This window comes from Opisthocomus hoazin, chromosome 25, assembly GCF_030867145.1.
Source record: "Opisthocomus hoazin isolate bOpiHoa1 chromosome 25, bOpiHoa1.hap1, whole genome shotgun sequence".
In the NCBI taxonomy this organism is placed as follows: domain Eukaryota; kingdom Metazoa; phylum Chordata; class Aves; order Opisthocomiformes; family Opisthocomidae; genus Opisthocomus; species Opisthocomus hoazin.
In genome coordinates, this window is record NC_134438.1 from 6,618,195 (window position 1) to 6,645,309 (window position 27,115).

Consider the following 27,115-nt stretch of genomic DNA (forward strand, 5'->3'; position numbering starts at 1 on the left):
AGCTCTGGCCCCCCCCCTTGCAGGGGGATGCTCGGGGTGAGGGTGGTCCCCCAAAGCTCCAGCCCCCGGCCATCTGCTCCATGCACTAAAACTAATTTTCTGGCCTTTATTCTTCTGGAGGATTTGAAAACGCGATTGCACCCTCAGGGCCCGGAAAGCAAAAGCAAATCAGGAGATAGAAATCTGCTGGTTTCGCTTGGGTCTGATTATTTTAAAGCCAATTTCACGGTGTCAGCCTGCCAAGTCCGGGGTGCTGCGGGCTCAGGGGATCCCGGGCCGGGGCAGGGTGGGCTGCAGATCACCGCCTCCTCCGCCGTGCCGATCATCCCGCAGCGTGGCTGCTGGATTTTTTTTTCTGTGCAAGCACAGGATTTTTATTTTTTCCCCCTCTTTTTTTTTTTTTCTCTTTCTTTAAATGCATATTTTGTGAATGTGCAAATGCAGTGACCTTTGGCGGGGGCCGCCTGGAGCTCCGGCTCTGGCTGCCGGCTGCTCTCCCGCCTGTCAGGGAGATGAGGGTTTCAAGAGCTACGTGCAGACTCTGGGGCCTCTGGGCTCTGACACTCGGTCGCAGTCGTGGTGATGAGTCCCGGAGGGGAGGAGAGAGCTCATTTCCCGTCTCTCCCCGTGTGCCCGGAGATGCCAGGCCCTTCACCAGCCATCAGCGCTGCTGCTTCGCATCCAGCCCCCGTCCTGCCCGCATCTCCTCGCTGCAATCCGTTATTGGCGTGACCTTGTCCCCCGCTGCCATCGTCGGAGGCTCCGGTGGCGAAGCGTCCCCCCCATCCCCGAGGGTCCCCGGCAGCCGGGCTGGGCTCGGGATGCCGTGGGGTGATGGGGCAGAGGGCTGGGGAGGGTCCGGCTCCTACCTGGGATCACCGTCCCAGCGTGTTGTCCCCTTCCCCGGCGTCCTTGGGCATGGCAATAGGGCTGGTGGCCTCTCCGGACTGCGGACGGGCCCGCGCTAGCCCCCGCCGATAAGAGCTGTGCCGGCGGGGAGCCCACAGGAATGTTCTCTATGCGGTCAAAGTTCACCTGCTGCTAAGAACTGTCCTGGGCACAGGCTTACGGGGGGGTTTGGGGTGGCCGAGAGCAGGGTGGCCCTGGTCCAGGTGCCACCATAGCCCTGGCCCTGCTGGGAGCGGGCTCTCAGGGCTGCTCCGGCTCCCAGGAGGATGCTGGTGGGCAGTGGAGCTGCACGGACCACAGCTCCCAGTCCCATGGGACCAGGGCTCGGCGGGAGGGCAGTGGGATGGGGCCGGTGGGATGGGGATGCTCCAAGGCAGAGCCACTGTCGGTGCTTTTGGGGTGCAGGGGGTGTTGGGGCGGGGGGCAGGGCTGGGGCAGCCCAGCCACAAGTGGGGAAACTGAGGCACGGAGAGCCAGCTCGGCAGGGATTGGAGCCGGTGACGTCTCTCGGGCCAGGTGCCTCCCTCTTGACGCGTCCCATCTCCGCTCCTGAGAGCTCCCGAGGTTTCGGGGGGGGGTGGTGCGGGTGTGCGCCCGTGCACGCGTGCACTGCCTGGCACCCAGCACTCCCATTTCCTGATCCGGGTTTGGGTGTTACCAGCATATAATTAGTCTGTAATTGCTCTGTAATGAGGTAGCAATCCTGTGGTGGGGCTGCACTTAAAAGGGCTTTCCCCCGCCCCGGGCCGCTCCCCGCAGCCCCCCGGCATCGCACCCCAAGCCCCATCGTGCGGGTGGGTGCCTGCCACGGGACCAACGCTGGCTCCGCTGCTCCCGGGAGCGAGACGGAGAGACCTGGGGCAGGATGTTCTGAAAGAGGGGTGCCCTCTGCGCTTGCCCCCCCACCCACTTCGCTCCTCCCAGCGGGTGGCACTGGGGGCACTGGGAGGTGGCGTGTCCCTGCGGTGCCCTCGCCAGCCTGGCCGGCTGCCCTGGTGCCCGTCAGCGCTGCGTCCCACTCCCTCCTGGAAACCACCCCGCTGGCTCCAGGGGCTTTTGGGGGTCTCCTCTGCTTCGCTCCCCGCTTGTCCCCGCTGCCATGGCCACCCCACCCCACTGCCATGGCCACCCCACCCCACTGGTAAGGTCCAGCTTGCCCGATCTGTGCCCGCTGTGCCCTGCTCCCTCCTTGCCCCACGGAAAGAGCCCCCCCATCCCCCCCCCTCGGTGCTGCTGGGTGAGGAGGGGGCTCCTCTCCCTGCCTCTCACCCTGCGGGGCTTTTCCTCCGGTGCTATTTAAACCCCCCCCACCCCGCAGCCAGAACGGAGAGTGCCGGGTATTTATAGCCTGGCACGGATGCTGGGAGGCAAACATGCGTGGAGGGGGGGTTGTTTTGGTATTTTTATTTTTTTCCCCCCAATCCTCCGATTTTAAAGGCCAGGCTGGCTCTGCCGGAGGTGGGGGTGCCCACGCACTGGCAGATCCCCGCTGTAGATCCTGGGTGTGGGACCGAGCATGCCAGTCCCCCCCCGCCAGTCTCGTCCCCTCGCCGTGTCCAGGCGCTGAGCTCGGGTGGGAGGGGGCAGGGGGGGCTACGGACGGGCACCGGGGGAGAGCCCATCTTTCGGGGTGGCCCCAAAAGCCGCTCTCCCCGGCGCGAGAGGGTGGGTTCGCATCCCAGGGTGGGTTCGCCTCCTCCCGCCCTGCGACGTGGCGATGCCCTGCGAGGGATGCTCAGCGCCGGCTCTGGGCAGCGCAGACAGGGGCGATGCGGGGAGAGGCAGCGAGGAGGAGGAGGAGAAGTCATCCGAGGAAGGCTCAGGTGTGTGTGCAGCCCGGGGCGAAGCCCACGCGCCCCACGCTCGCGTCCCGTGGGTTTGTTTTCCTCCGCAGCATCTCTTCGGTCGGGTCGGCTGAGCAGCAGCGATGAGCAATTCCAGTTTTTATTGTCGGCCGGACGCCGTCGGGTTGCGTGCGCCTCTCCCCCCCCCGTCCCCCCCCAACGCCTTCGCTGCCAGCTTTCCCCAGACAAATTGTTTGCTCCGGTGTGTGGCTTTTTTGTTTTGTTGGGGTTGTTTTTTTCTTTCTTTTTCCCCTCTCCCCTGAATGAAGTGGTTTGTCTGATTTGGAAATAGCAAAGCACCCGTCGTGTGTGAGGGTAATGAAGCTTTTAAAGCTCATCGAAGCGAGAGGCTGTGTGCGTGCCGCGGGGTGGGGGGGTGCTGGGGGGATGTTTAGGTGGTGCAGCACCCCTCAGCCTTGGGGAGCGGCACCCGAGGAAGGGCTCGTGACAGCAGCGAGGCTGTGGGGGGGCTTATCTTATCTCTCCTGCGCTGGGCTTATCACCAGACATGCTTGTGCTGCGGAGAGGCAGGACCTTGGGTTCAGGCACGGGTTGGGGGGGGGAGCGATGCTCCTTGTCCCAGCGCGGGTGGGCAGCAGGGATGCACCCTGGGGGCCAAGCCCCCCGACTTGGGATGGGGTCACCAGTGCGGGGTCCCTCGGTGGCTTGGCCCCGCAGTACCTCAGGGTGCAGGGGTGGGAGCACAAAGCACACTCCCCCCCCCCAGCTGCCATGCTTCATCGCATGGATGGTGCAGAAACTGGGGCTGGGAACTGCGTGTCAGGTTGGACCCCGGCCCTTCTTCTCTTTAAGCAAAAGAAAATGCAAAAAACCAATATTTTTAGGCCGAGAAGATGACTCTGGGCTCGTCTAGCTGCTGAAGTAAAAGTGATGTATTCAAAATACTTAAAGAGGAGCCCTCAGCTGCTCTCCCCAACCCCCAGAATCTCAGTCCGTGCCAGCGGGAGCTCTGGACCTTGCTGGTGGTCTCTGCGGATTTACATTTTGCTGGAAAACGACAATTTTGGGTGCTGCTGGGCCGTGTCGGTGTGCGCTGGAGGAGCCGGAGAGGGGGGTGTTCGTGTAGAGATGCTACTGGGGCTGCTTGCGGGGCACGGTGGGGCAGGAGGACCCGCCGTGGGGCCAAAGTCCCGTGGGGTGGCCCTTGGGGGGAAATCCCTGCCCGAGGCCGTCTCATCCCCCTCGCGCCCAGTCAATCCAGGCTCTCCGAAGGCAAATTTGCTCTTCCAAAGTACCTTTGCAAGATGCTGGGGGTCGGGGTGCCGCACGGGGCAGAGCTGCCATGCTGGTGCCTGTGCCGGGAGGGGTCCTTCTGCTGCGGTGGCATTTTGGTGGGGGTCCGGTGCTGGCCCCGGGGAGGATGCCCAGTGCCCAGGGAGCCGCGGGCAGCCACGCTGGGGATCGGCACGTCTCCCGTTCTTCCTCCCCGGGCTCAGGCAGGGCGAGCGGAGCTCCGGAGGCAGGTGGCTGGGGCGATGCCCTGCCCGCCGCCGCGGCCTCGTGCTGCCTGCTCGTAAACAGGCTGTTATTGTTTGTGCGCAACCGGCAGCGCCCGGGGCCGCTTGTGCAACCGGGGCGGGGAGCTGGCTCCGAGCACTGCGGGGCTCACTGCACCCCAGATGGAGCCTCTGCGGCCGGATCCAGCTCCAGGGGTGCAGCGAAGCCCCGGGCTGCGCTGATGCAGAGCCGGCAGCCCCCGGATACGAGCTGCCCCTTCTCAGCACCCAGCTCCCCAGCGCGGGGATGCTGCGTCCAATGGAGAGGTCCTCACGGACGTGCCCACCGAGACGCTGTCAGTGCCACGAAGCGGCCTCACCCCCAGCTGGCAAAGCAGTTTTGGGACTCCCCTTTCCTGAGGGCGATGCCCGGGACTGGCCCCGCGTCCCTGAGCAGGGCACAGCGCACGGCCCCGCTCGCCCCACGGGCTGGAGCTGGGGTGAAGCAAGCAGCCGGCGCGCAGCCCAGCCTCGCCGATGGTATGCGGCCGCCCCGGTTCTGGGCTGTGGGTGAGCCTGGAGAACTGGGAAAAACAGAGCAGGGTTTGGTCTTCTGGAGTGTTTCCTCGCGCCTGGAGGAAGCACGGCCATGGCGGCGCTGGCGCGAGGAAGTCCCGCGGTGGCATGGCACAGCCGCGCTCGGGCTGTCGGCCGCGGTGGCCCCGGCGTGCAGAGGGGCTCAGTGGTGTGCGCTGCGCGGCGGGGCGGCGATGGGCACCCACCGCCATGGGTCGTGCACACGTGGCATCGCTGCCCATCACCGCTGGGCGAGGGGGACCGGAATATTCTATGGCTGCAGGCACCCCGGCAGATGATCCTGCATGGTGCTGAGTCCCTCCGACCTGTTTTATGAGGTTAAAAACCGCGCTATTTGCTTTCCCCATATTGCTGCTTTTAGCACCCAGGCGGGGGGTGCCCGGCCGGTGCCCGCTGCTGAGTCCCTGCCCCTGTGCCCAAGCACAGAGCCCGCTCCCGCTGCCCGGAGGCAGAGCCGTCTGAGGAATGAAAACACACGAAGCACGACATAAACCAGCGTCAGGCTGCGCTTTGAGCCGGTGCCAGCGCGCTGGGGGCCCGGGCTGGCAGCGCGGGGCTCGGGCAGCGGTAGCGGCCGGCTGGGTGGTGTGGCCGTGCCGGTGGAGGGCTGGCGGGTGCCTGGCGTGGCCGGGAGCAGCGGGAGTGGCGTGGGAGCCGGCGTGCACGGTGCGGGTGGGTGTGTGTGTGTGTGTTCCAGCGCCTGGTTATATAGGAAGGAGCCAACCTGCAGTTTCAGGTTTCAGACCTCGCTTATCGGCCGTCCCGGCCGTGCTCGGACGTGGTGGCTCTCGGAGACGGCCGATGTTTTTCCCCATTCCCCGCCAGCCTGGGGCTCCCCGCCTTGGCACCGAGCCCACCGCCCTCCCCACGGCCGGCACCGCGGCCCCGGCAGCGCCCGGCGAGCAGGTAGGCTGAGCTGGCTGTGGGTGCTCTGCCCTCGTAGCCTGGCCTGTGGAGGGGGTAAGGAGGGGACCGGGGGCTGGAGGAAAAGCCCCCAGGGCTGGAGCGAAGGGGATGGAGATGCTGGAGGGGTTTGCACTGCGCCGGGGCGGCCAGCAAGTTGGGATTTGCTGGAGGACGGCTGCAGAGCTGCTCATGGGGGAAGGGACTGTGAGGAGGGCGGCTTGCGAACGCAGCCCTGGGTGTCAGCATGGTGCCCGGTAGCACCGTGCACACGGGTGGGCAGCGTCCGGCTGGCGCAGCGCGGGACAGCCCGGCTGCGCTCTCCCAGGGGTTAAACTCCTCACTGGGAGCTCAGTGGAAGGTGTGGCAGCACGATAAGGCTGGCGGAGCTGGGAGTGGGGCAGAGGCACCCGAGCGTACACACAGCTCCGCTTCCAGCCGGGATGCGGGGTGGGATCCAGCCGGGATGCGGGGTGGGATCCTGCCCGTGGCTCGGAGGGGCTGTGCCTGTGCCCTGTGCCACGGGCTGGCTCCGAAGCCGGGGGCAGCCGCCGTCCCTGCCCTTAGCTGAGCCGGCTGGGGAATAATGCTGTGATCTCCTGGAAGCGCTGTTTAAAATCACCTCATCGCTGCTTAAAATCACCTCGCCTCCTGGGGGAGAGACCCAGCTGCGTTGCCTGTTTTGTTCTGTTTAAATGGGTGCTTTGAGAATGTCTTTTTTAAAGCAACCCGCTGCTGCACCCTGCCATGCCTCCCCCTGCTCTCCTGGAGCCTGGGGAAGCCCCTTCCTCCCCAGACCCTCCAGCCGAGCTGCTGCTGTCTCGCAGAACAGCCGGGAGGGATGATGATGCCAGCACCCTGCCAGCGCAGGAGGATGCTCCAGCACTGGGCAGCGGCTGGTGCCGTGGCCCCTGCCCAGCGGCAGCGTCTGGCTGTTGTAGGTCTGCCCTGGTCTGCAGCGTGGGGTGGCTGTGGTTCCCATCCGGATGCTCCAAGCCGTCCGTGGGGATGCCCAGGAGAAGGGAGTGATCTCCCTGCCGGTCTCCAGCGCTGGCAGTGGTGGGTTCAGATCCGAGCCTGATCCTGGCACCATCCTGCTCCTCCCTTCCCTATTGCTCTGGTGTCGGTGGGTAAAGAACTAGGCTCTGGTCTGGAGCAAAGTGCTCCCTTCTGCTGGCCGCACATCCTTTGCTCTGTCCCAGTGCCGCAGGGCCGTTAATTAATTAATTGTGTGACCAGGAGAGGCCTTTAGCAGCTTGTGGCAATGCCTGGCGTAGCGGGGACGTCACCTCTGCGGTCCCGCTGGGTGCCTGCTCCGTCTTGCTGGGACGGGGAGAGACGTGGGGAGGGAGAGCACATCAGGGCGAGGTGTGTCGAGGGTCTTTTTTCCCCTTACTGGTTTCTTCAGGAGCTGAGGTTGGTGACCACGCTCCCTGGTCTGTTCCCTTGATTCCCAGTGACTTCTGGGCTTCTTGGCTGGCTTCAGGCAGACTGGGCTGGGGACACTTGTCTCCATGCATGTGGAGAATCCTCCCCTGACCCAAACACCAGCAAAGCAGGAGCCACCGTGCTGCAGGCACCCAGTGAAGGAATCTCCCGCTTCTCCAGCACCCGACTGCTCTTCCCACGTGTATCGGCCCATCTCTGCCCTCTGGAAACTCAGCACAAGCCTCCAGCTCCTCCCAGCGCCGAGCAAACCAGTTCCTTGTGGAGGGCAGCCGCCGTGCTTGCTCCCCTCGACTAACCCCGATGCAGCTCCCCAGCCGCGGCTGCCTGCGAGCATCCTTGGGGGGATGCTGCAGGCCCGTGCGTCGGCGAAGGGCTCAGCCAGGCTGCACCGCCCGCGGCAAAGGCATCGCCGAGGGCCATCGCCGGGCTGGGACTGGCCCGGCTCCAGCGCCAGCCCGGCTCAGTGACTCCCATCCCAGCGGCTCCTGTCCCTGGGCACGGCAGCAGACGCGGGGCTGGGGCCGGGGGCTGCGCAGCCGGAGGCTGAGGGCGGAGGGAGGGCTGGGGCCGCGTTTATTTACGTGATGCTGGGGGAGAAGGGGGAACTGGCAGCAGGCTCGCTTGCAAATGGGATTTCTGGGAAGTGGAAAGCTGGCGTGCGTTCAGCCTGGAACTGTCCTGATTTCCAATTGGAAACATCCCACGGTAACTAAACTTCATTCAGGGAAAGATCTCGTTCTGCAGAGCCGACGCCGCGCTACTCAACTCGCCCGCGGCGTTTGCACCGTTGCGGAGGTGGCTGCGGGGAGGGGGATGAGGACCAAGATGAGGGCTGTTTGGTGGCACAGGGACGTGCCCTGTCCCCGCGCTGGCTTTGCACCATCCTGGGAGACTCCGAGGGACCAGTCTGGAGGGATGCAGAGGGTTTGCAGCTCTCTCTGCTCCCCCCCCCCGAGCAAATTCCTTGCTTTTCCCCTGCAGCTGCCCCCCAGGGCTGCTGTCGGCTTCGTGCCCTAGTTAGGACGTGGTTGGGAAACTGGGAACGACCAGTGATTCACTGGGAAGCTGTGCCTGATTGCCCCGGCCCCGGCCCTGCCACACCAGGGTGTGGTGGGCTGGAGACAGCGATAAATCGGGGCCGTCCCGTCCGAGGGCAGCGAGGGAAGTGCTGCGTCGGTCCTGGCGCTGGTGCTGATGGCTGGCTGAGCGTTAATGGCCATGGAGGAAGCTAATGGCTTGATAGGGCAACCACCTGCAGACAGCCGAGCTCTCGGCGAGTATTAACAGGAACCGGCCAGCGTCCAGCCTCCCCTGCCCGCCGGAGGCTGTGCTGGAGATGGGAGCTGGCCGATGCCCCGTCTCCCCGCAGCCTGGTGCAGAGCCGCTCTGAGCTCCGCAGCGGGTCCTGGTACCTCGGTGGCCACCGTTTATGGGATTTGGTGCCGAGAGCCCCGACACCCTGATTCCTCTCTCCCTCCGGAGCCACGTTCTGGCTGTGTCAGCTCACCACAGGGCTCGGGGGGCCGGCTGCGGTCCCCCCTAGGATGCCCCACGCCGGGACAGCACCGCTGCCAGGGGCAAGCTCGGCAAAGGCAGCGGATCCCGAGCCTGCGCCGGGGGTCTGGGGGGGGGGGAGCCCGTGCGCATTCGGTTTGGTCTGTTTGCTTAAAAACAAACCTCCCAGCTTGGGAGACCTTTGGTTCCTGCTCTGTTTGTACACAGACGCCGGCGGCACGGGCACGTGCCCGGGTGGCTCTGGGACTGGGGGGTGCTGGTGCTGGGGCTGGGAGGAACAGGAGGCAGCACCGTGGCATTGGGTGCCGGGCTCGGCTCCTGCCCGGTGGCTCTTCCTGGGCACTCGGGAGCACTTTTGGCTGCTCGGCACGTCGCACCCGCTGGCACCTGCGCGGCGATCGCGGGCTGCTCTGCGGGGCCGTGGGACGCACCGCAGACGGCTGCGGGGTCGGAGAGGCTCGGCCAGCCCCGAGCTGCCTGGAGCCGGCGCTCGCCCCGTCCTTGGGAGCTGTTTGGTGCAACACCCTTGCACAACCGAGACGCGTGCGCTGTTGCGTCACAGCTCGGTTACAAGCTGTTCCGAGGCCTGCGAAGGTACAGGATCAGATCTAAAAATGGAGAGTTTCCCCACATACCGCCGTCACGCCCATGCCGACGTAAGGGAAGGGTGACATCGCGTGAGGAAAGCAACTGGGACGGTGTTCGCGCTGCTGGGGAGGGTGACAGGCTGCCCACGGTGACAACCTGTCGGCTGGGCCAGCTTTGCCGTGCCACGGGAGGCAGAGCAGAGCTGCTCCTGCCTGGGGATAAATCCCCACGGGCACACATGGCCACGCCGGGCCGTCGTGGCCATCAGACCATGACGAAGCCCAGGGATGCAGGAGCCTCTTTGCAGAGACCCAAGCGTGCTGCTGGCGTCCACCCATCCTGGCCGCTCCGGCAGGTGTGGGGCTCCGTGCCGGCACAGCACCGCGCAGCCGGCTATGCCAGGAATGCGCCGGATGCGTCGGGGCTTGACTGCGGGAGGTCGGGGCGCAGAGCATCCGATGAGTCACTTGGAGGGTTGGCAGCGGCACGGTGAGGCTCGTGAGCGGGGAAAGAGCTCGACCCGCCGGAATCCCCTAATCCAGAGCCTCCCCGACCCCAAATGTCGGTGGGAAGCGTGCCGGCAGCTCTCTGCCGGGGTCCCGCGGTGGCAGCGGGGCCGCCCGTGCTGGCGGTGTTGGCGTTAGCGGAGCCACATGCCACGTCGTGCCCCCCATGCCCTGGGGTGCTGCATTCAGGGCTGTGTTTTTCATCCGTGTGAGCGCACCCGATTGCTAAAGCGCTCAAGCGAGAGCAGCCCGTGGGAGATCTGCCGGCGGAAAATTGGTAATTTAGACAAAACCAATCAAGAGCCTCCGCAGGGATTGGCACAACCTGGCGCGGCTGATAGGGATCATCCCGCTCGCTGGCACCGTGGGCTCAGAGGCGAGGGGGAATGGCAATGCCCGGCTCTGCGGAGCCTGGAGACCCGCTGCCCGGAGCACGGGGATGCTTAACGTTGGCTCCCTGCACCAGAGCATCGCTGCACCCTGCTCTGGGTCCTCCAAGTGCTCTGAGCTTGGGGTGTTTACAAGGAGCTGTTGGCTCCATGTCCTGTGCGGGTGCAGGGAATGGAAATATTCCATTCAAAAGCTGTGCCCGTATGCAAAGGAGCCAGGCACATCACGGGCGCGGGGAGCCCAGCCGAGCCCTGCTGCCGGTGGGTCTTATCAGCGGGTGCATCTGCGCTTATTTGCAGCTCACTCCCGTCTGTGGGGTTTTTTTTAGCCATTTGATGGTCTTCTATCATGATTAAAACCATCCCCACAGCAGCCCTCTGCTTTCCAGCCTGCACGGGGTGGTGCCGTGCAGATGTTTGTCCAAGGCTATTTATGAGCGTTCGCAGCCCGGACACCCCCGGGGCCGCGGCTGGGGCCGGAGAAGGAGCAGTTCGCTGTGTTTCGGTGTCCGAGAGCTGGAGCTGGGCTGCGGTGCCGGCAGGGCGTCGTGGGCTGTGAGTACCTCCAGACCCATGGGAGTTTGCGGGAGCCAGGCCGGGGATGGGGACGGGGACTGAGCCCCTTCTGTGCCCCTCTGCATTTCCAGGGAGACGCAGCGGTTGTGTCCCTGCTCCGGGGACCGGCACGGGGTGCTCCGGGGGCAGCGGGGGCTGGGGGTGCTGGCTGGGCTGGGGGCCGGCGGGGATACTGGTTTGCTCCCCAGGTGCTGTTGCACCCTGGGGCTGTGCATGGGCAGAGCAGGGCTCTACCAGGCTCTGCCGGCCGCTGGCAATGGCGCGGCTGGGGGTTAATCATTCAACCCCTTCTCAGGTTGGGTAACGCAGCCAGTGGTGTGGGGATGATGGGGACGTCTGTCCATCCGCTTCCCAGAGCTCAGACACAGGAACAATCCCTGTGCTCGTCCTCCAGCTCCAGCTGCCCGTGTGCCCCCTCCATGGGGGTGAACGCGGTGGTGATCCGGGCAGCCCCTTGGGTACCGCGGCGTGGGAGAGACCTGGCATCAGGGTGCTGGCAGCACCATGTGCCGGCTGAGTGGCAGACGCGGGAGCTGAGCCGGCCCCCGGTGCGGCCGAGCGAGCCAAGAGCCGTGGCTGGGTTGTAAACACGCTCGGATAAAGTTACAGCCATTGATGTTCCCTGGAAAAACTGCGAGAAGCGAGAGCTCGGGGACCCCTGAGCTGAGAGGTCCCATCCTGCCCCAGCGCCCGCAGTGAGGAGGGGATGGCCGTGCCTCCTGCCTCCGTGGGCAGCTGGCGGGGAGCAGCCCCCTGCCCCGCTGTGCTGCCCCGCTTCTCGGGGGGCAGAGGGCTGCGGGGCTCAGACCCCCTTGGAAACCCCTTTGCATCCCCGGGCGGTTGGGCCGCAGCGTGCCGCGGTGCCGTTAAAGGGGCTCTCAGGGCGGGCGAAGGATGCCTTCCCGCGCTCGCCCCACAGCGGCACGGTGCCGAGGGGGTTAAGGCTGCTGGCAGCTGCGGTGCCTGTTAATGATTGATACCAATGACGGTCTCCGTGGACTTGGAAGGAAATAATCCACCCCGGCTGCGGGAGAGCCACCGGCTTGGCAAGCGGCGTGGACGGAGGGGACGTGCGGTGGCACTGGTGAGTGCGTGTGTGCGGCGTCGGCGCGGAGCCCGGCCGTGGCACACGTGGGCCATTGTCTGCCGCCGGTGGCCGGTGGTGGCGAAGAGCGGCCGGGGACGGTGACAGGTACGGGTCACAGCGGGGAAGGCACCACGGCACACGGCGCCATCGGGATGCTGCTCCGATGATCCTGTGCCGTGGGCTCAGCGGGTGCTGGGGATTTGTCCCAGCAGGATTTCCCCAGCGCCGCTGCCGTAATCCCCGCTCCTGACCTGACCCGGCTGGGGAGGGGCTGGGGCCGCGTTTGGTTTGATGCCTCGCACCGGCGATTGCTTAGGACGGGTAATTCTGTGGTTTCTTAAAGAGCTTAGCGAGAGGTTTAAACCCTCCAGGTCTGGGTCCGGCTTGCGGCTCGGAGCTTGCGTTCGTGGATCACGTTTGGCGGAGGTGTCGCAGCTGCCCAGGCACCTCCGGACCCCCCAGCCGGGTTTCGGCAGCAGCGCCAAGCCCAGCCACGAGCCGTGGCCCTGCCGCCCTGTCCCCCCGTGACAGAGGGGGAAGGTCTGCAGCCCCACAGCGGGTCCAGGCTTTGCGGGAGGCTGCACAGTGCGAGGGGAGAGGCTGAAGGATTGCATCCTGATCCGATAAACGCTCTTGATGTCTTGTATCCCCTCTCCCGTGCTGGTGACCCATGCTTCTTGGTGTCTGCCACGGTCTGGCTCAATGTGCCGGCAGCCTCCCACCCTGGCCCCACGCCCTGCAGTCGGCGTTTGCATCTGTCCATGACTGATTCAATCCCTGCTTGTCCCCTGGGGGATCCGCTGCCGGCTCCCAGGCCACCCCCGGCTGGGGAAGGATGCTTGGCCGGTGATGCAGGAGAGCGGCCAGCTGCCGTGGGGCTGCCCTGTCCGGCGTGGGCATGGAACCTGGCGTTCCCATCCACATGGGATTTGGGCTCTGTCCCCAGGAAGGGATGATGGGGCGACATGGTTAAAGCAGGGCCACGCACTCTGTGCTGCCGGGGCGTGGGCTGTCGCCAGCTCTGCCGCAGGTCCTGGGCCACCCCACCACACTGCTGTGACCCTCCCAACGTCACCCCATGCCTGTGGGATGCTGCTGCGCCTGCCCCAAGCTCTGCATCGCCCGCAGCAGCGCGATCTGGCCGGGCTGTCCCTGTGGGACATGCCTGGGATGGAGCCGGGGTTGCCGGGGAGATAAAACACAAACTCCCAGTGCTTTTTTTTTGCTTTTTCCCGACCCCAGCTGGAGCGGGAGCGGGGGACTCGCCCTCCCCGCCGCCGGCGATGCTGGCTGCCAGCAGCCGCTTTGTTCTCTGGAAATCCCCTGACTTCCCCCGCTCCCGGCCGTCCCCCTCTGCGCTGCCAAGGACAGCGGGGGCTTCTCCCGCTCCCCCTCCCCGCAGACCCTGGCCGGCCGGGATGTCCCTGCTTGAGGCCACCGCCACGGCTCCTGCGCCAGCCCGGCTGCGTGACAGCCGTGACGTTGCGCGCGGGTTGTGCGTGCGCGGCAGCCGCCATCCGCCCTTCCTTGCCGAGGACTTTGCCCCAGCTCGGCAAGCCCGGCACAGCTTCTCAACTGGATCCAGCTCAGGCTCTGCTGCCTGCCCGCCCAGCAGGGCTCCCACGGGGACTCGCAGGGTGGACGGCGAGCGTGGGCTTGCAGAAGCGGGTGGGAAAGCCGCGGTGCTGGCTGGCCGCAGCCTCTCACGCCGAAGCCCTCCCGAGGTGCATGGGGCAAAGCTCTGCGGGCAGAAGGAGGTGCTCGCCGGCGTCGGTGGTGGGTGGCAAGCCAGGGTGCTCCATGCCCAGGCACCACGGTGGCAGCTGACGTGTGCCGTTTGTCACCGGGGTGAGGTGGCAGAGGGGATGGGTGCTCAGGCTGGCACCCTCCCTCCTGGGGCCACTTCGCAGCAGTGCCCAGCACAGATGAGGGCAGGGGGCACCAAGGCGGAGTGCGGGAGGAGGCTGCACGGGAGCCCGGTTTCGTGAGCACGAAGGGCTGTGCTGCCTGCTGGCCCCCGGCCCTGATGGACACGGTGCTGGAAAGGCTTGCTCAGCTGGATGGCGGGGCCGGGATTAGGACAGGGATGAGGTTACGGAGGAGAACCGGCTGCCTGTTTGCGCCGTGCCGGGAGCGATGGGAGCCGGCCAGCTGGCAGCATGGCGGGGATGGGCCGGAGGGAAACCTCAGCGCGCGGCTCCACACCGAGGTCTGCGTTTTGAGCACCCACAAGCCATTTTCTTCCCAGAGGCTGAGCCTGCTGCAGATGCATCGGGCGTGGGGATTTCCAGGGCTGCTGGGCGGCTCTGATGAGCCTGTGGCAGTGCCCGGCCGGGCACGAGAGCGTTTCTTGCAGCTCTCCATCCTGCCTTTTCCTCCATCTCCTCTTCCCCTGCGCCCTTTTCTCCTTTCGCTGTACTCTCCAGGGCTGGCATGTAACTCTTACAAGTCCGGAGCGATTTGGAAATGCTGCTGGGCGTTGTGGCCCAAGCTTTTGGCTGGCACAGGGCTGGCACAGGATGCCCCGCAGCCGGCTCAGCCCTTCCGAAGGCATGGGGAGTGCACAGGGCTGGTTTGTGTTTTTTCCTGCTTGAGTCATCCGACGGGGGCTGGAGTAGCTGCAGCGATGGAGCAGCCTGGGGCCTCGCTCGGCAGAGAGCCGGAGCTGGGGATGGCCCAGGGATGCTGGAGCAGCCGAGCTGCTGGCACTCGTCCCCTGGCTGCAGCGGCTCCGCCAGATCCACTTGCACTGCGCCTGCAGAATTTAATTTAAATTTTTTAACTTTTTTTTCCTATTGCATCTCAAACACGTGCTGCACTGGCCCCACAGGGCAGAGCTGAGCCCCCTGCACCCTCTCTGCTGAGTGGACGGCCCCGGGGCCGTGGAGGGTCCGGTTTATTAGAGAATTATAACGTGTTTTCTGCTGCCGTGGGCTGCCCTGGCAAGGCAGGACTCGGCAGTTTGCACTTGTTCGTCTGAGGGTGGATTTCCTCTGCCAGCCCCCTTGCAGGGACCATGGCCGGGAGTGACCCCGCATCCCTTCCCATGGGTGCTGAGCAGTGCAGCGAACTGGGAGAAAAGAGTTTTCAAGGACTCTGGTCGGAGGAGAGGGGTGCGGCTCAGGAGGGGGGAGAGAGGTGAAGAAAGGGCTAGAAAAACAGAAAGAGGAGGCCAACGCGCGGGGCGTGTTTGGCTGGTGGCCACGCAAGCCCCTTGCTTGGGAGCCGCCTGGATGCTCGCCCCGAGGACACAGATAAAACCTCCAGATGAAGGGTTTTCATGATCGCTTCGGAGGGGGGTTGCCGGCAGCCTTGGATGCCTGCATCCTCATCCTCCTCCTCCTGCTGCTGCCTGCCACGGTCCTGGGGTGGGGGGGCCACACAGCCGCCACGGTGACCCCTCCATCCCAGCTGAGCCCTCCCAGGGGCCAGGGCGATGCGGGTGGCGAGGCACCTGCCGGAGCTGAAATCTGGATTGGGGCATGGGAGGACGAGGCGGTCGGATCCCCGCAGCGTGCAGCCAGCCTGGGAGCTGGGGGGACAGCGGGATGGTCCCCTCGGAGGGGACCCCCGCGGCGTCGGCATTGCACCCTGGCTGGAGGGGGTGGTCGGGCTCCCCGCAGCCCCCCTGCCCGGCTATGCTGGATTTAGGGCTTGGCAGGCTCCGGTGCCTGGGCAGTGAGCCTGTGCCTCCCCTCCCTCTGTGCTCACCACCCTCGCAGCTGCCCGAGAAGAGCCAGAAGCCCCGACGCCCCAGGGAGGGCCGCGGTGTGGGAATGGTTCCCAGCAGCTGACGTCTGCCGCACGCTGGAGGGTTTTGGGGGGCTGCTTTCCAGCCAGCCGAGCTGGGCTTGCTGTCTGCTCTCGGAGAAGACCCCCCCTGCGCCCCACACCAGCCCTCAGCCAGCTTATTCCAACCTCCCCGGTGCATCCCACCTGCCCCACGTCTGACGAGGAGCTCTCCCCACGAGAAGGGGTCCCGACACAGCCGGCCGGGAATCCAGCCTGGCTGACATCCCCCACCGGTGCTTTGCCCCATGGCAAGCTGTGCTGGGGGCTCGCTGCTCCCCGCACCCACTCCCTCGGGGCTGGCTGCCAGCACCCTGGCTGCACCGAGCCCCGACGTGGGCTGGTGTCAATAAATCGCTCCCTCCTGTCACCATTTCACCTGCTTCTTCCCAGCTGGGCGGCGTTAACTCTCTCGCAGCCTCAGCTGCAGCCGAAAGCGGCTATAAAGCAGCCCACCCTCCTACCCTCCTGCCCCCTCCCAGCTCCTGCTCACATCGTGGGGCTGGGGGGTCAGCACCCACACACTGTGCTGGCGACTGGGGGGGGGGGTCCTCTGGCTTTGCTCTGGAACGTGCCCCAGCCGTGGTTTGTGAGAGCTGGAAAGCTGTGACCTTCGTGGGCTGTGGAAGGGTTGGGGGAGCCAAGAGGGTTGTCCTGCTCTAGGCAAACTTTGGCTGTGGGGAGGGGGAAGAAAAGTGGCATTGAGTGAAAGTTTGGTTGTTCGGTTGTTGTGTTTATTCCCTTCTTTTGCTCCTTACCTTTATAGAAAAGCAAGAGGAGGTTTAGAGGTTTTTTCTTTGGTGTTTACCCCAAGGAAAAGCACTGGCTGTTCTCCCCTGCTGCTCCCTTGGGATGTCCGTGGGAGCTCCCCACCCCTGAGCTGCTGTTTGGAGCCTGAAGCCTGATGCCGTGTCCATGCCTGCCCCCAGATCCTGATGACTGTGAAATAGCCCAGCTGGTGCTGGGAGAATGGTGGAACTGGGGTTGAACCTGGGTTAAAGGCTCCTGGAGCAGCCCCCTGTGCCCCTGAACTGGGGTGAAACCCCCATACTGGGAGGATTGTGCCTCCGGTGCAGCTGTGTGGCTCCGACCTGCAGCATCCGGCATGTCCAGGAGCTCCCTTTCCTGCTTCTGCCACGCTGTCCTGCTGGGCTGCCATCCCCAGAAGCAGCCACGGCTTCGGCTGGCAGCTCCTCTTCCTCCGTGGCGGCCCCGCCACTGGGTAGGCATCAGCTTTGGCACACGGCGGAGGGCTGGCACGCGTCCACGGGCCGTTGGGAGACCTTGACCCCCGGCTGCTTCTCCGCAGAGGGCGGTGGTTGAGGAGCGGGTGGGTCACTGCGGCGAGGATGTGGGGATGGCCAGCACTGGTGGGTCTGCCAGGCATGAGGACGGTGCTGCCCGCGGGCGTTGTGGCGGGCAGGTTTCTCTGTGCACGCGTGTCTTGCCCCGTGCCGGCGGCCGGCAGTGTGCCAGCAAGGAGAGCGACGGCTGCACCGCTCGGCTCCTCCGTGCCCAGGGAGCAGCTCCAGCCCAGGGTGCCCTGAAAGGGGTGGGTTTGATGGAGCCCTGGCCCAGGCTGCCCAGGGAGGCTGTGGAGTCTCCTTCTCTGGAGATATTCCAGCCCTGCCTGGCCGCGGTGCTGTGCAGCCTGCTGTGGGTGACCCTGCTTGGGCAGGGGGTTGGGCTGGGTGACCCACAGAGGGCCCTTCCAACCCTGCCATGCTGGGACTCTGTGATCTAGGTGTTCAGGAGCAGTACTGCCGCTGCATTGGCACATCCTCTGCTGGGGACATGGTTCCCATACCTGGCTGTTTGGGCAGGGACCGCTTCTGCCAGCCAAGGAGCAGCGGGAGCATCCCTGGTGCTGACCCAGCTCGCGGCGGGCTGACCAACTGGTGTAGCTGGGATTCAGGGCACTGGTTTTCGGGTGGATGACGCAGAGGCTGGGCTGAGCAGCACCGTGGGCTGGCTGGGCAGCGGTGTCCTGAGGTGGTCCCGGGGTGCTGGCGAAGCGGGGACGAGGCGTGATGGAGGCCAGCTGGCTTTCCGTGCTCCGCTTCCTTCTTTGGAGGTTTCTCTGAAGCGTCGGCGCTGCCTTCCCTCCCTCCCAGGGCATTATCATAACACTCCTGATGTATTTGCGTTCGGTGCCCAGGCAGAGGGTGGGTCACCCCGATTCCCGCTCCCAGGGCTCCCCGCTCTTATCCTGCTGGGGTATGAAGGGCTCCCCAGGCTTTTGGGGGTGCTGAAGCCCCGTTGCTGGATGCCCTACGGGGTCCTGTCCCCCCCCCTTCCCGCTGCTGCTGCTGGGTTGTTGGGTGTTCGGTGCTTGTGCCCGTCCTGCTCCCCGGGGATTTTCTCTTGGTGTGACCCTGGGGAAGGGACGGCGGCGCGGGGAGGGGGGAACGGGGATGGTTTGGGGACAGAAGCAGGGGGAAGGGATGCAGCCACTGAATCCAGGGCAGCGGCACAGCTCATCTCAGCGCGGCTGCCTCCCTCGCCGCGACACTCGCCCCATCCCCCCCTTCCCAAGCAGCAGCCCCCTGCTCACCGCTGCCCTGCCGGGGTGGGGGGGCCCAGCAGCCCTCCCCCCCGTCCTGCCCCTCTCGCCCTTTGCCTGCCACCAGCAGCTCCCTGGGCTGGGGGAGGCTGCGGGTGCAGCGCTGCCCTTCGCCTCTCCTCTGCGCGGGGACGCGAGCGGGAGCTGTTTGTCCCTGTCGCTTGCCGCACACCGGGGCTGGCCAACCCCGGCTGCACCGGAGCCCGTGGGAGCTCTGTCACCACTGCCACCGCGAACGCCGATGCCACCGGCTCGGGGGACTGGGACAGCTGGGAGAGGACAGCAAGACCCTTCGCCCGCCGTCGGCATCCCCCTGCCCACGGGGGGCTGCTGTCCCCATGGCACGTGCCATCGCCTCGTAGCGTGGCGGCAAGGGGCTGGCTGTGCCCACCGCTGCCATGGTGGGAGCCGGGAGCCGGCGCTGAGCTGGGAAGGCCCCCGGCATCATGCTGAAGTTTCGGGCGGATCGGCGGGTCAGGTAGGACCCCGGGGCGGGGGGGACAGCGCGGGTGGTGGGGGACCCTCAGCCCGGGCAGCGGCTGCTGCATTGCAGTGCTTGGGAGGCGATGTGAACTCGGGAGCTTCTGGAGTGGGGTCAGCCGAGGGAGCTGCTGCCGGGGGGCGGTTTGGGGAGCTTCCTGGGGTCTTGCCACGTCTGGGGGAGAGGGGGAGGCACTGGGGCGGGTGCCAGGAGGAGCGGCGGGGTCTGCAAAGCAAGGTGGGTGTCCTGGGCTTGGCAGCGGGGTGGGGGGAGAGTCCGACCTGCAGTAACAGAAAGCTGCTGGGGGGGGGGGGGGTCTAGGGGATGTCCCCAGCTGGGGTTCAGGCACGCTGGTGGGTCAGGGCAGCCCCCACTTCCCGGCGCTGGGGCAGTCGGGGTGTTGCTCGCTCCGTGTTTGCACCCTCTCCATGTCTCCCCGTCACAGGGGACCTGGGACCTGCCCCGCTCCCGCCGCGTTCTGCCCCTCCAGAGTCACCCCAGGGGGGCAAACGGTCGGGAGCGGCTCCGGGTGACAGAAACCCCTTTTGCTGCTGTCGGAGCGTGGGCCGGGCAGGCTGCCTCTGCGGGGAGCTCGTGTTGGTCGTGGCACAGAAACCCCATGCTGGGGGGGTTTGGAGTGCTGCCTCTCGTTGCGGGGGGCATACACGTTGCCCAGGTTTTTATGGTGACCCCAAGCGAGGGGAAGGGCTGACAGAGGCGAGCAGATCCATGGCAGGGTGCAGGATGGGACCTGCAAGAGGGAGCAGCTCTCAGCAGGGCTTTTCTGGGCAGAAAGCAGTTAATATCTTCAGTGCCTGGCTGGAGCCCAGGTTCGGGGTGAAGCCTGTGTGGATGGGATGGTCTTGGCAGCTGCGTTTTCTTGCTCAGACTTCCCCTGTTTTGCTGACATGCAGAAGTTCAGCAGCACGCTGGGCTGCTGGCGTGTTGGCTTTGCGGGTGGCCAGGGGTACCCTTGTCCTGGGGCCTGACAGCTTTGGGAAGGAGGGGTGTCACGGGGATGGGCTCCAACGCAAACTTCCTGGGATGGAGTCTGAAACTTGGCCCTGGGCTTGTGCCTTGCTGGGGCTCCTGCCCCAGCAGAGCAAGGAGACCTCGGGGTTTTTGGAGCAAGCCTGGCTGCTGATGGGCACAAACTGAGGCACAGGAAGTTCCGTCTGAACATGAGGAAGAACTTCTTCCCTCTGAGGGTGACGGAGCACTGGAACAGGCTGCCCAGGGAGGTTGTGGAGTCTCCTTCTCTGGAGATATTCAAGACCTACCTGGACAAGGTCCTGTGCAGCCTGCTGTAGGTGACCCTGCTTCGGCAGGAGGGTTGGACTAGATGACCCACAGAGGTCCCTTCCAACCCCTACTATTCTGTGATTCTGTGATGGTGATGCTCTTCACCAGGCGGATGATTCAAAATCTCCTGTGAGCTGTCTGCTTTGGTCACTGGTGAGGGTGTCTTTCCCCAAGGCGTGGATGCAAAAAAATGAGTTTAGGGGTGTCTGCTGAGAACGTATCCACCATGAGCCGTGCCCCCTGCAAGGGCTGCCGGCAGCTGGGTGGGTGTGGGTGCACCTCGTCTTTTGCTCCTGACGCAGCTCCAGCAGCGAGGGTCCCCGGGAAGCCGCGTGCAGGGTGCTGGGGTGCCTGGCAATACCGGCTCTGCGGGACGGGGCAGGGACACGGCAGACGCTGCCAGCTGAGCGCGGCGGGAGCCCTGCCTCCATCCTCTCGGCCCTGCCAGGGAGCCCTGCATTGCCGCCAGCACCCGCCTTTGGCTGCACCCCAACGTCGCCGAAACAGCACCGGGGCTGGGGCCGAGCTGGGTCTGATCCTGCTGCAACGGCTTGTGCTGGTGGGTCCTGGGCTGGTGGTTGGGGTCTGTGTGGTGCGCAGCCCCACGGCACCAGGTGACCCTGCTCTTAGCCTGGCTCGAGGTGTGTTGGCAAATGGCTCTAAAAGCAGCGAGCTGAAGGGACGTGACGTTGGGGACACGGCTGCAGGCACAGCCCAGGATGGACCATTGCTGCTGCTTCTGCAGTGACTTCTTCGGAGTGGGGTTTGTGGTAATGTCTGGGATGTGAACAGCAGAAGTAACAAGGGCTTGGCCACCAAAGACCTCATTTCGGCTCCCAGCGAGGCAAGTGCTTGCTGAGAAGCACCGATGACGTGTGCTGAGCAGATCTGAAGCGTGTGCCCTGGCTGCCAAGAAGGCCAATGGGATCCTGGGGTGCATTAGGAAGAGTGTGGCCAGCACGTCGAGGGAGGTTCTCCTTCCCCTCTACACTGCCCTAGTGAGGCCTCATCTGGAGTACTCTGTCCAGTTTTGGGCTCCCCACTTCAAGAAAGGTGAAGAGCTACTGGAGAGAGTCCAGAGGAGGGCTACAAGGATGGTGAGGGACTGGAGCATCTCTCCTGCGAGGAGAGGCTGAGGGAGCTGGGCTTGTTCAGCCTGGAGAAGAGAAGGCTGAGAGGGGACCTTAGAAATGCCTCTAAATATCTGCAGGGTGGGTGTCGGGAGGACGGGGCCAGACTCTTTCCAGTGGTGCCCAGCGACAGGACAAGGGGCAACGGGCACAAACTGAAGCAGAGGAAGCTCCAGCTGAAGATGAGGAAGAACTTCTTCCCTCTGAGGGTGACGGAGCCCTGGCCCAGGCTGCCCAGGGAGGCTGTGGAGTCTCCTTCTCTGGAGATATTCCAGCCCCGCCTGGACGCGGTGCTGTGCAGCCTGCTGTGGGTGACCCTGCTTGGGCAGGGGGTTGGGCTGGGTGACCCACAGAGGGCCCTGCCAACCCCGACCATTCTGTGATTCTGTGGAGCAGCAGGGGCGTGCGGGGAGCGATGCTCGGGGCAGGGTGCCGGGAGCCAGCGCTGGTGCGGGACAGCGAAGCGCAGGGGTCAGAGCGGCAAATGCAGTGCTAAAGGCACAGGGTTTGGAGGAGGACGGGGACGGGAGACGCTGACCAGAGCCCTGCTGCTGTCTCCTGCAGCCACAATGAGAGGCGGAACACATTCCTGCACCCAGTGACGGGCCAGCTCCCCGAGGACAACTCAAGACCTGACCTGCAAAAGTACGTTGGCTCCCAACTGCCCTGGTTTTGGGGCCTGGGATCGAGTTGTGATGGGGGGCCAAGGTGGGCTGGGGTGTGGGGGGCTGGTGCCCGTGGTGGGGATGCCCGGGAACAGCTTCTGTGGGGTGGAGAAACGCAGCCCTGCTGACTCAGCTCTCCTGTGCCGCAGACCGACCTTGGACATGTCAAGCAAAGCAGGCAGCAAGCGACCGGCGACTATCACCAGCGAACCCCCCAACTACGCCATGGTGTCGGAGGTGCCCCCGGAGCGCCCGGGAGGCCGGGTGGGTGCCCCCCGGAGCCGGGCGGCACGGCAGGCGGGGACGGGGTGCCGGGGGCCTCCCCGGGCTCTGAACGGCTCCTCTCCCCCTCCGCAGGCTTCGCGCTCCTCCCGCAAGGGCATCGCCTTCGGGAAGCGCTCCAATTCCATGAAGAGGAACCCCACCGCTGCCGTGACCAAGAGCGGCTGGCTCTACAAGCAGGTAGCCGAACCCCCCGCCATGCCGGCTGTGCCCCCCGCTTCCCAGCCGCCTGTGGCGGGACCCCCTCCCCGGGTGGGTGCTGCTCTCACCGCTCCCCTCTCGCAGGCCAGCTCGGGGGTGAAGCAGTGGAACAAGCGCTGGTTCGTGCTGGTCGATCGCTGCCTCTTCTACTACAAAGGTAGGGCTGCCCGCGCCCACCCGGGTGCCCCTGCGCTCGCTTCCCCTGGGTGCCTCCGGGCTGTAACCGGGCTCGGAGCAGCTTTTGCCAGCGCGGGTAAAGGGTCGTGGAGGTGACAGCAAACCAGGCAGCGGTGGCCGTGCACAGCACCCCTTTGCGTGGCCGTTTGGCGTGCCGGGGACCCGAGGGGTTAATGCAGGCGCCTGCCCCGGCTTCCCTGGCAGCTCCTGGGCTCAGCCCTGGCAGCGGAGCGGAGGGTGGGCATGAATAATTGAGGAGGCTGTCGTGCGAGCCCGGCCGAGCCGCAGAGCTGCCGGGGAGCAACAGGCAGGCAGCGGTTTCCCACAGGTGGCCGGCTCACCCACGGCGAGGAGCGACGGGGCCGCGTCCCCGCAGCAGCTCGTGGGTCTCTGTCGGGGGGCAGCCGGGGGTCCCGGCCCATCCGTGCGTGTAACCCCTGCGTTTGCCCACCAGATGAGAAGGAGGAGAGCATCCTGGGCAGCATCCCCCTCCTCAGCTTCCGCGTGGCGGCCGTGCAGCCCTCCGACAACATCAGCAGGAAGCACACGTTCAAGGTCAGCGCGTGGTTGTGCCTGGGCTTGGAGGGGGGCAGAGCACTGGGACAGCGCTGGGGCGGTGGTGATGCTCGCAGGGTCCCCGCTGCTCCCTCTTCTTGCTTTCTTGGTGATGGGGCGTGGAGCCAACTGGGGAGAGGGGTGACCACAGAAAATCCCCCGGGACACCCTGCGTGCTGTGCAGATGTGCCTTCTCCTGGGGAAACTGAGGCACGCGTAGGGGGAAGCAGCATCTCCAAGGTCATCTTTACCCCCCCAGGCCTGAGCTGCTCCCGGGCTCTGTCCCTTGGGGTGCACCGTGGACGTGCTGGGTGCAGGGCGAGCAGCAGCTCTGCCCTCGCCGGCCGTGCTCTCGGGCCTCTCCCTGCCCCGCTTTCCCCTCCGCGTTGCTGCTCCCGGCCAGCCTGTCCCCACCGGCTGCTGCTCTGGAGCCAGATGTAGAGAGGTGTCCCCAGCTCAGATAATTATTTTTTAAGCCTGCTTGGACTGGCATGCGAAGGAAAGGGAAATGTAATTGCAAGGGGGTAGCCCCTAAGGAGTCGCTGCTCGTCGGGCTGCGCTGCTGTGGGTGTTGGATGGGAGAGCTGCGTCGGCCGCCGGCAGCAGACCTGGGCTCTCCCTCGCTCGGAGCAGGGGCTGAGCTTCCCTGGCACCGCGCGGCACTGGGTGGCATCACCGCGCACCGGCACAATTGCTCGTGCTGCCCGCGGTCGTGGGTCACGCTGGCGCTCGCTCGCCGACGGGCCGATGCGCAGGCTGGCTCGCGCTCACCGACACTCGTGCAAAAGCCCGGCGTGGACCTTCCTGCCCGTGAGCGTGGCAGGAGCTGATGCCTGGGGTCCCCACGGGGCACTGCAGAGAGGTTTTTCCAATCTAAGGGATGGATTTTTCTAGCTGCTGCCCTTAAACCTGCGTTTAAGCTGCAGCTGAGCGTGGTTGAAGGGTGAGCGGTGGCAAGTGGCAGCGGCCAGGAGCCGTGCGTGGGCTCTCCTGCGTGCCCGTGCCGACGCCGGCAGCCGGCGAGCTGTCTCTTTGCCTGCAGCTTCTGCGGGTGAGAGCAGAGCAGTGACCCGATAGTGTCAAAATGCCTCTTGGCTTGTGACACCGGTGGGGAAAGAGCCTTGCAAAGCTGCTGCCCACGAGCTGAGCTCTGCAGGATCTGCAGGCGAGAGTTTTAGGGGATGGTTTTGTTCAGGGAAGGGTAGCGGGGGTCCCGACGGCCGGGAGAGGTCCGTGCTGCAGCCCCCGCGCTCCTGCCGTGCTGCGGCCTGACCCTTGTCTGTGTTTCCTCCTCTCTCCGCGGGCGAGGATCCCCGGACAGGAGGTCACTTCGTGCCCACCCGCCACGCCAGCACCCAGCCACCACCTAGGTAGTACCTTCTCGTGTTTCTGATGCATGCGGAAGGGCGAGGGACCCGCAGGCTTGCCAGCATGCTCCGCTCCCCCAGCTCGCACTAATCCAGGGCGTGAACTGGTTTGGTTTCGTCTTTTGCTCCGGCTGCAGAGCTTCTGGAGGCGGGAGTGCATGGGGGTTGCCGGAGGTGACCCTGCAGCTGGGCACGATGGCTGCATGCTCCGGGGTGGGGGAAGATGAAAACCCAAGGGAGGGTTTTAATCGGACTCCCAATTTGGTTTTAATTTTATTGTTTTAAGAGATTGAGCCCTGAAAGTCTTTCAGGGGGAAAAACCTCCTGCTTTCTCCCTTGTCTTCCTTCTCGCTGCCTCCTGTCCCTTTCCATGGAGGGGGAAGGTGGAAGCTTCAAAAAAGGCCCTGAATAGCCAGACCTGGCAGCCAGACCCTGCCTTCCAGCTGGGGGTGGAGAGTGGGCGCCAACCTCTTGGACCGAAAGCGAACCTTTCTCCCCTCAAAATGTTGTCTGGGCCTAGGAGCCACCTTCCTCCTAACCCTGCATGAACAATAAGGCTCCAGCCAGTGCTGCTGCTCTCGCTGGGCTGCGGACCCTTCGCCAGCCCTGCGGGGACCCGCTGGGTGCTGGGGTGCAGCAACCTCTGCGCCGGGGTGCAGCCCCCCCGGCACGGGGTCCTGGGGAGGGCTGGTCCCGAGCATCGCTGGGGTGACCCCAGGGGACTCGTAGCCCCGAGGGATCCCCTGTGAGGGGACGAGGGCTGGCGCTGGCTCTGCCAGCAGAGCCTTCCTCCCGCTCGGTGCCAGTGAGGGTGCACAAGGCGGCAAGGCTCGGGCAGGGAGGGGAGGACCATGCCTGGCTCCTGCAGTGCCAGGACCTCGTGGCAGGGTGGAGATGGAGCTCTCACCCTCCTGTCTGTGTCTCTCCCCACTTCTCTGCCTCCCTGCAGGTGACAGTGGTGTGCTGGGTGGAGGAGATGCCGGCGAGTAACGAGCAGTCCCTGTCTCCCCAGGCCGAGCACGCTGGCATCCGGACCTACTTCTTCAGCGCCGAGAACACGGAGGAGCAGGAGTCCTGGATCCAAGCCATGGGCGAAGCCGCCCGGGTGCAGATCCCCCCGACCCAGAGGTCAGCACCCACCATCTCCCCATGCCACCCCACTCCCCTCGTCTCTTGGAGATGGAGTGGAGGGGTCTTGTGTTGCAGGCGGGGACCTCCTGGGAGCGTGAGGGTCCCTTGGGAGAGCAGAGCTGGGGGACCATTGGCCCCCCAAGGCTGAGGGAGGGACGGGACGTTACCGGCCACCCCAGGGGCGTTGTGAACGGAGGGTAATGCTCTCCCCTGCTTTGGCACCATCCAGGCACGAGAAACCAGACTCTGAAAACATCCCCCCCAGCAAACACCACCACCACCATCGCAATGCCACCCACCGTGAGCACCCCAAAGCTGACCCTGACGCCAAGACCCGGGGGGAAGGCGACGGCCGTGGCTCGGAGAAGATTGAGAGGAAGCCGGAGAGGATGGAGAGCAAGAAGGAGCCCTTGGTCAAAGCCAATGGCGTCGCTGGGCAGGAGGTGCCCTCGGAGCCCGGCAGTCCTTACCCCGAGGCACCCCGGGTGCCGGCGAGCGCGGAGCGGCCGCCCCAGCCCAATGGCTGGCCGTACTCATCACCCAGCCGCCCCGGCAGCACCGCGTACCCCCTGCCCGACGGGGAGAGTGTGACCCACCGCCGCGGCTTCGCCCCCCGCACCAACCCCGAGAAGATCGCCCAACGCAAGAGCTCGATGACGCAGCTGCAGCAGTGGGTGAACTCGCGCCGGGGGGCCGTGCCCCCCGAGGAGCTGCGGAGGTGAGGGCTGCGGGGGGCTGGCCGGGGGCAGAGGCGGGGGGGTCTGCTCCTTTTCTCCAGGGCAGCCCCTCAGGTGATGCTCTGGGAATGACTTTCCCATCTGCTTTATCCCTGCCTGGGGTCAGAAAATCTCCTTCCTGGACTGTCCCCAGGTGCCAGCTCGGAGCTGGGTGTGGGGCACCCCAACAAGCAGAGCAGGGTGGGTTTTGGAGGGGAAGCCACCGTGGGGTCCCCAGGAGGAGGTGTGCCAGCCAGCCAGCTTTCTGGATGCTGGTGTCAGAGCTGCCTGCTCTAAGGCTGTCCTCACCTCCCGGGACCCCCAGCTGCGGAGTGAGGGGCCAGGCACTGCCTGGCCACCAGCCCGGCTCTCACGGCTCGCTCTCTCCCCCACAGCCCCACCAGGTTTTACCCCGTGTCTCACCGGGTGCCCGACTACTATTCCCCCTACTCACCCCAGTACCCCGAGGACTACCAGTACTACCCGCCCGGCGTGCGCCCCGACAGCATCTGCTCCATGCCCGCCTACGAGCGCGTGAGCCCACCCTGGGCGCTGGAGGACAAGCGGCACTCGTTCCGCAACGGGGGCACCTACCAGCTCCGCGACTGGAAGGAACACCCCAGGTTCGGCCGGCAAGACGTCCCGCTCTGGCTGCCGGGTCCCGGGAGGCAGCCGACCTACCTGGACGAGGTGGATGCAGCCTCGGGGTCTCTGCGGCGGATGTCTCTGCAGCCCCGCTCCCGCTCCGTGCCCCGCTCGCCCAGCCAGGGCTCCTACAGCCAGGCGCGGGTGTACTCCCCGATCCGCTCGCCCAGCACCCGCTTCGAGCGGCTGCCGCCCCGGGGAGAGGAGATTTACGCTGACCCCACCACCTTCATGATGAGGCGATCCATCAGTTCTCCAAAGGTGAATGCCCGTTGGCGCTTGGGGTGCCTG

At 65.5% G+C, this 27,115-nt stretch overlaps 1 protein-coding gene across 8 annotated transcripts in view; it reads left to right on the forward strand.

Annotated features, from left to right (window-relative positions):
- The window catches only part of PLEKHA6 (pleckstrin homology domain containing A6), a 49,930-nt gene that overhangs the window by 6,659 nt on the left and 16,156 nt on the right, over positions 1-27,115 (forward strand). For 2 of the 8 annotated variants that reach the window (XM_075443281.1, XM_075443279.1), the window contains exons 1-9: positions 10,542-10,712; positions 21,650-21,730; positions 21,900-22,014; positions 22,108-22,212; positions 22,318-22,390; positions 22,865-22,965; positions 25,282-25,460; positions 25,693-26,181; positions 26,575-27,085. In XM_075443281.1, the coding sequence (XP_075299396.1) occupies positions 10,591-10,712; positions 21,650-21,730; positions 21,900-22,014; positions 22,108-22,212; positions 22,318-22,390; positions 22,865-22,965; positions 25,282-25,460; positions 25,693-26,181; positions 26,575-27,085 (1,776 nt within the window). In that variant the 5' untranslated portion in view covers positions 10,542-10,590. The other 6 variants (XM_075443283.1, XM_075443284.1, XM_075443285.1 and 3 more) reach the window with 6 other exon arrangements.